Source organism: Carcharhinus amblyrhynchos, chromosome 28, assembly GCF_965287045.1.
Source record: "Carcharhinus amblyrhynchos chromosome 28, sCarAmb.v2.hapA, whole genome shotgun sequence".
Lineage (NCBI taxonomy): Eukaryota > Metazoa > Chordata > Chondrichthyes > Carcharhiniformes > Carcharhinidae > Carcharhinus > Carcharhinus amblyrhynchos.
In genome coordinates this window covers 36,144,952-36,152,527 of record NC_137351.1, presented here as the reverse complement: position 1 = coordinate 36,152,527, position 7,576 = coordinate 36,144,952, and the positions used below count along the sequence as shown (strand labels likewise).

Below are 7,576 nucleotides of genomic sequence, written 5' to 3'. Positions count from 1 at the left end.
GAGAAACTATTTCCTTTGTGACAGTCGCTATAATCTTATTCAATCTTGGCCATTTAACACTGACACTAAGAAGCATTTCTTCACAAACCGGAAAGTGGAAATCTAGACAATCCCTCCCTAAAACATTGGGAAGAACTAAACATTTCAAAGCTGAGGTTTTTGTTCGGGAAGGGGATGAAGGCATCTGGAACCAACGTGGATGAATAAGAAGCTCATTAGCCATAATGTAATTGAATGGTGGAACAGGATGGAGGGGCTGAATGGCCTCCTCCTCTTCCTCTATTCTCATCATAGAGTAATCAACCAAACCTGCCACCATTCCAGAGCTCTGATTGGCTCTGGGTATCACACACTCCACCCCCTCTCCCTCATTGGCTGTCAGATGAATCCAGGGACCAATCAGCCTTGGGCTGTCATTCCCTGGTTTGGGGCAGGATGTATAAATTCAGGAGCTTGTGTTAGGAGGAGACATGTTTAGAACTTTCTAGGTGATAGATTGTGATAATGGCCTCCCAAATGTGTCAGAACTATCACAAGGACTGTGAGGATGCTGTGAATAAGCTGATCAACCTGGAGCTCTATTCCTCCTATGTTTACCTCTCCATGGTGAGACTTTTGTGATATTGGGGTTCAAATTTGAAATAATGGTCTGGTTGTGCTCTGAGCAGGTTCAATATCTGTACCAATGAATTTGGTTTTAAATGATAGTTGTTGTTGATAAATGTTACTGAGGGACAGGATCTTGTTAGCAGACTGCTCCCTGTCTGTAATAAATTGACCTGATTCTGGAGAGTTTCTATCTGAAACAGGCTCTGTGAAACTTCTGATAGAGGATTAATATAATGTCACAAAGCCAATGATCCCTCCTTTATTGGGGACTAGAGGCATCATGAGATGCATGAACCTGGTCAAATTATCCAACTTGGATGGAAGTAATTAAATTTAATTGAATCACTTTGTACTCAATTGAGTGTTTTCTTCCTCTACCATTCTGAATGGGTAAAAGCTGTTGTCCTGAACTTTCTTTCCCCAAGATGAAATCACTTCAATGCACTGAATAGTAGAAATTTATTTTCCACTGTAGAATACAGAACAGTACAGCCCTTTGGCAGTCAGTGTTGTGCTGAGCTATGTCTAAAACCAAGGTCAAACTATCCCACTCCCTTAAGCATTGGCAGTTTTTAAATATCTCTGGAGGGAGAAGGTGAAGAATGTCATGTATTTAAACATGGGCTGAATGTAGTAAAACATCAGCCCCTTGTCCATTGAAAGGCCTGGATAGAGGGAACCTGCAGGAAGATGTTTCCATTAGTTGAAGAGATTAGGATCTGAGGGCACAGCCTCAGTAAAGGGACAATCATTTAGAACCAAGACAAGGAGGAATTTCATCTGTCAAAGGATGCTGAATCTGGATTTCACTGCTACAACAGGCTGTGGACACCAGGTCATCTGAATGTATTTAAGACAAGGGTTCTTGATTCCTTAGGGGGAAAGGTGGGAGAATGGGTTTGAGACATGATCAGTTGTGATTGGCTCCCAACATTCAATGGGCTGAATGGCCTAATTCTGCTCCTAGATCTTGTGATCTTTTTGAGTAAAGGAATAGCTTGTGGTGAGTGATTGTTCTGACTTCCAAGTGTCCCCTGGATAATCTCCACTCTGACTCTACCCACAGTTCTGTTACTTTGACCGGGATGATGTTGCCCTGAGTCACTTTGCTGAGTTCTTCAAGGAGCACTTCCATGAGGAATGGGAACACACTGAGAAACTGATGGAATTCCAGAATAAACGTGGAGGCAGAGTCATCCTGGAGGATGTCAAGGTTGGATTCTGTCACCTTCACACCATCTTTCTTTTCTCATTGTTTGGCTTATTCTCCCACAGCATTCCTGGGTTCCTACTGTCTGCTGTAATTAAAACTGCCTAGCGTTGACCTGAGAACAGGTCCATGATGATGAGTTGGTGTGGATTTGACCTTCAGATCACCCTGAGCAAGTGGATAAAGTATCAATAAATGTGGAGCTCAGGAAGTGGTTTCTGGGCTGTAAGAGTTTAAATGCTGCAGAGAAAGTGCTTTCTATCAATTAAATTAGAGGATGGGCTTTGATTCTTCTCTCCTTCAGTTGATCAACTGATGTAATGGTTGTCAAGGTAACATCCCATGACATTAACGATCTATTCTGTCCCCTTTCCAGAAGGCAGAGCAGGATGAGTGGGGCAATGGTCTGGAGGTGATGCAGAGAGCTCTGCAGATGGAGCAGAATGTGAACCAGAGTCTGCTGGATCTGCACAAACTCTCCTCTGGGAACACGGACCCTCATGTAAGTTGGATGTTGATATTGGGATCTGTCCTTAGGGTTTCCCATCGGCAGACTGTAGATGGGCTTTTGCTTTAAATAGGAACATCGTAGACCTGGATTACTGAACTGTGTCCATGACATCTGGATCTTGAGACCTCTGTTCCTGAGGCACTTGTTCTCTCCCAGTTTAATGGAATTGATTTGTGCTCTCTGTGCACTGAGCCAGAATTACCCCCCCTTCTGTGCCTGTTGGGCACCGCAGGGGCTGAGGTGCCTTATAGACCCTGATTAATCACATTTTGATTTGATGTGTCTTGAGTTTCCTTTTGTACCTTTTGTTTCTGTTCAGGTCATTTTCCCCCCTCCTTTGGGGAGCTGCCCCCCTTTTCTTTGTCTGAACATAATTTAAGTTAGTTTACTTGGTTTGACCCGAAAGACCGACCCAGATACAGAACTTTGTCATCCTCCCCAGTGCCAAAGATTCTCATCCAGGAAAGATCATTGCCAATAACTTCACTAATTTCTGTCTTTCCTGTTTCCAGCTGTGTGACTTCCTGGAGACTCGCCACTTGGATGGACAAGTGAAGATGATCAAGAAGCTTGGAGATCACATCACTAACCTGAAGAGACTGGGAGCCCCTGAGAATGGTATGGGAGAGTACCTGTTTGACAGGCTCACCCTCAACTGACTGGGATTTGAATGGAAATTTCAGCTTTTCTGCATGAGGAAATAAAATTTTGTCTCTGTAATTCTGTAGCTGATTTCATTATTTTGAACTACTTGATTGCTTTAAATCCTGATCCAATTCCTGCCCAGGACAATTACACTGATTTTAAAATAACATGGATTTTTTTTTTGGTGATGAGCTGGGTCTGTGTGTTTTCCCCCATTGGTGATGAGCTGGGTCTGTGTGTTTTCCCCCATTGGTGATGAGCTGGGTCTGTGTGTTTTCCCCCATTGGTGATGAGCTGGGTCTGTGTGTTTTCCCCCCATTGGTGATGAGCTGGGTCTGTGTGTTTTCCCCCCCATTGGTGATAGAACAGGGTCTGTGTGATTTTCCCCCCCCATTGGTGATAGAACAGGGTCTGTGTGATTTTCCCCCCCCATTGGTGATAGAACAGGGTCTGTGTGATTTCCCCCCCCATTGGTGATAGAACAGGGTCTGTGTGATTTCCCCCCCATTGGTGATAGAACAGGGTCTGTGTGATTTCCCCCCCATTGGTCATAGAACATAGAACATAGAACATTACAGCGCAGAACAGGCCCTTCGGCCCACGATGTTGCGCCGACCAGTTACAAAAACAATGACCCACTAGCCTATACCAATCCCTTTTCGTCCATAAACCTATCCAGAGATCTCTTAAACGCCCCCAAACTAGACGCATTTACAACTGCAGCAGGCAGGGCATTCCAATCCCTCACCACCCACTGGGTAAAGAACCTACCCCTGACATCTGTCCTGTAGCTACCCCCCCTTAATTTAAAGCCATGCCCCCTCGTGCTAGCTTTCTCCATCCAAGGAAAAAGGCTATCACTATCCACCCTATCTAAACCTCTAATCATATATGTTTCAATAAGATCCCCTCTTAGCCGCCTTCTTTCCAACGAAAACAACCCTAAATCCCTCAGTCTCTCCTCATAGGACCTCCCCACCATACCAGGCAACATCCTAGTAAACCTCCTCTGCACCCTCTCCAACGCCTCCACATCCTTCTTGTAATGCGGGGACCAGAACTGCACACAGTACTCCAAGTGCGGCCGCACTAGAGTAGTGTACAGTTGCAACATTACACTGCGACTCCTAAATTCAATCCCCCTACCAATAAACGCCAAGACACCGTACGCCTTCTTAACAACCTTATCTACTTGATTCCCAACTTTCAGGGATCTATGTACACACACACCTAGATCCCTCTGTTCATCCACACTATTCAAAGTCCTCCCGTTAGCCCTATACTCGACACATCTGTTGCTCCTACCAAAGTGAATTACCTCACACTTCTCCGCATTAAATTCCATCCGCCACCTCTCGGCCCAGCTCTGCAACCTATCTAAGTCTCCCTGCAGACTATGACACCCTTCCTCACAATCTACCACACCTCCAACTTTGGTGTCATCAGCAAATTTACTAATCCACCCAACTATACCCTCATCCAGATCATTAATAAAAATTACAAACAACAGTGGCCCCAAAACAGATCCCTGAGGCACACCACTCGTAACTGTACTCCATGATGAATATTTACCATCAACCACCCTCTGTCTCCTATCTGATAGCCAATTCCTGATCCAACTTCCTAGATTACCCACAATCCCATACATCTGCATTTTCTGCAGAAGCCTACCATGGTGAACCTTATCGAACGCCTTACTAAAATCCATGTATACCACGTCAACTACCTTGCCCCCATCCACCTCTTTGGTCACCTTCTCAAAAAACTCAATGAGGTTAGTAAGGCACGACCTACCCGCTACAAAACCATGCTGACTATTTCTAATCAATTCATTACACTCCAAATAACTATAAATCCTATCCCTAATAATTTTTTCTAAAACCTTGCCCACAACAGAAGTAAGACTCACCGGTCTATAATTCCCGGCAAAGTCTCTGTTCCCCTTCTTAAACAATGGGACAACATTCGCTATCCTCCAATCCTCCGGGACTACACCAGAGACCAGTGACGACCTGAAGATCTGAGCCAGAGGCTCTGCAATCACCTCTCTAGCCTCCCAGAGAATCCTAGGGTAGATCCCATCCGGACCAGGGGACTTATCTATTTTCAGCCCCTCAAGAATTTCCAGCACATCCCCTTTATCAACCGTAATACCGTCTATTTTACACCCCTGCAACCCAATGTCCTCCTCAGCTATATGATGATCTGGGTCTGTGTGCTTCTCCCATTGGTGATGAGCTGGGCCTGTGTGATTCCCCGCATTGGTGATGAGCTGGGTCTGTGTGATTCTCCCATTGGTGATAAGCTGGGTCTGTGTGATTCCCCCCATTGGTGATGAGCTGGGTCTGTGTGATTTCCCCCATTGGTGATGAGCTGGGTCTGTGTGATTTCCCCCATTGGTGATGAGCTGGGTCTGTGTGATTTCCCCCATTGGTGATGAGCTGGGTCTGTGTGATTCCCCCCATTGGTGATGAGCTGGGTCTGTGTGATTCCCCCCATTGGTGATGAGCTGGGTCTGTGTGATTTCCCCCATTGGTGATGAGCTGGGTCTGTGTGATTTCCCCCATTGGTGATGAGCTGGGTCTGTGTGATTTCCCCCATTGGTGATGAGCTGGGTCTGTGTGATTCCCCCATTGGTGATGAGCTGGGTCTGTGTGATTCCCCCATTGGTGATGAGCTGGGTCTGTGTGATTCACGCATTGGTGATGAGCTGGGTCTGTGTGATTCCCCGCATTGGTGATGAGCTGGGTCTGTGTGATTCCCCCATTGGTGATGAGCTGGGTCTGTGTGATTCCCCGATTGGTGATGAGCTGGGTCTGTGTGATTCCCCGCATTGGTGATGAGCTGGGTCTGTGTGATTCCCCCCATTGGTGGTAACCTGGGTCTGTGTAATTCCCCACATTGGTGATGAGCTGGGTCTGTGTGATTCCCCCCATTGGAGACATAGAACATAGAACATAGAACACTACAGCACAAACAGGCCCTTCGGCCCACAAGTTGCGCCGACCACATCACCTACCAACCTACAGACCTATCTATAACCCTCAATCTCATTAAACCCCATATACTCATCCAGAAGTCTTTTAAAAGACCCCAGCGAGTTCGCCTCCACCGCCACTGACGGCAGCCGATTCCATTCACTCACCACCCTCTGAGTGAAAAACTTACCCCTAACATCACTTCTGAACCTCCCTCCCCGCACCTTAAATCTGTGTCCTCTCGTAGCGACCATTTCAAACCGGGGAAATAGCCTCTGAGAGTCCACCCTATCTATTCCTCTCAACATTTTGTAAACTTCTATCAGGTCGCCTCTCAACCTTCGTCTCTCCAGGGAAAAGAGTCCCAGCTCCCTCAACCTAACTTCATAAGGCATGCCTCCCAGTCCAGGCAACATCCTTGTAAATCTCCTCTGCACCCTTTCAATAGCTTCTACATCTTTCCTATAGTGAGGCGACCAGAACTGCGCACAATACTCCAAATGAGGCCTGACAAGGGTCTTATAAAGTTCCAGCATGGGTGCTGGGTCTGTGTGATTTCCCCCCATTGGTGATGAGCTGGGTCTGTGTGATTTCCCCCATTGGTGATGAGCTGGGTCTGTGTGATTTCCCCCATTGGTGATGAGCTGGGTCTGTGTGATTTCCCCCATTGGTGATGAGCTGGGTCTGTGTGATTTCCCCCATTGGTGATGAGCTGGGTCTGTGTGATTTCCCCCATTGGTGATGAGCTGGGTCTGTGTGATTTCCCCCATTGGTGATGAGCTGGGTCTGTGTGATTTCCCCCATTGGTGATGGCTTTAAATTAAGGGGGGGTAGCTACTGGACGGATGTCAGGGGTAGGTTCTTTACCCAGCGGGTGGTGAGGGATTGGAATGCCCTGCCTGCTGCAGTTGTAAATGTGTCTAGTTTGGGGGCGTTTAAGAGATCTCTGGATAGGTTTATGGACGAAAAGGGATTGGTATAGGCTAGTGGGTCATTGTTTTTGTAACTGGTCGGCGCAACCTCGTGGGCCGAAGGGCCTGTTCTGCGCTGTAATGTTCTATGAGCTGGGTCTGTGTGATTCCCCCATTTGTGATGAGCTGGGTCTGTGTGATTCCCCCATTTGTGATGAGCCGGGTCTTTGTGATTCCCCCATTTGTGATGAGACAGGTCTTTGTGATTCCCCCATTTGTGATGAGACAGGTCTTTGTGATTCCCCCATTGGCGATGAGCTGGGTCTGTGTGATTCATGCATTGGCGATGAGCTGGGTCTTTGTGACTCCCCCATTTGTGATGAGCTGGGTCTGTGTGATTCACGCATTGGAGATGAGCTGGGTCTGTGTGATTCCGTCCCATTGGAGATGAGCTGGGTCTGTGTGATTCCGTCCCATTGGAGATGAGCTGGGTCTGTGTGATTCCGTCCCATTGGAGATGAGCTGGGTCTGTGTGATTCCGTCCCATTGGAGATGAGCTGGGTCTGTGTGATTCCGTCCCATTGGAGATGAGCTGGGTCTGTGTGATTCCGTCCCATTGGAGATGAGCTGGGTCTGTGTGATTCCGTCCCATTGGAGATGAGCTGGGTCTGTGTGATTCCGTCCCATTGGAGATGAGCTGGGTCTGTGTGAT

At 47.1% G+C, this 7,576-nt stretch overlaps 1 protein-coding gene across 1 annotated transcript; it reads left to right on the top strand.

The window, feature by feature from the left end:
- Positions 1–504: 504 nt before the first annotated feature.
- LOC145359563 (ferritin, middle subunit-like) lies at positions 505–2,989 on the top strand. Its single transcript, XM_080214224.1, has 4 exons — positions 505–606; positions 1,676–1,822; positions 2,196–2,321; positions 2,843–2,989. Exons 1-4 carry the CDS (start codon positions 505–507, stop codon positions 2,987–2,989), a joined length of 522 nt encoding a protein of 173 aa, XP_080070350.1.
- The last annotated feature ends 4,587 nt before the right edge of the window (positions 2,990–7,576 follow it).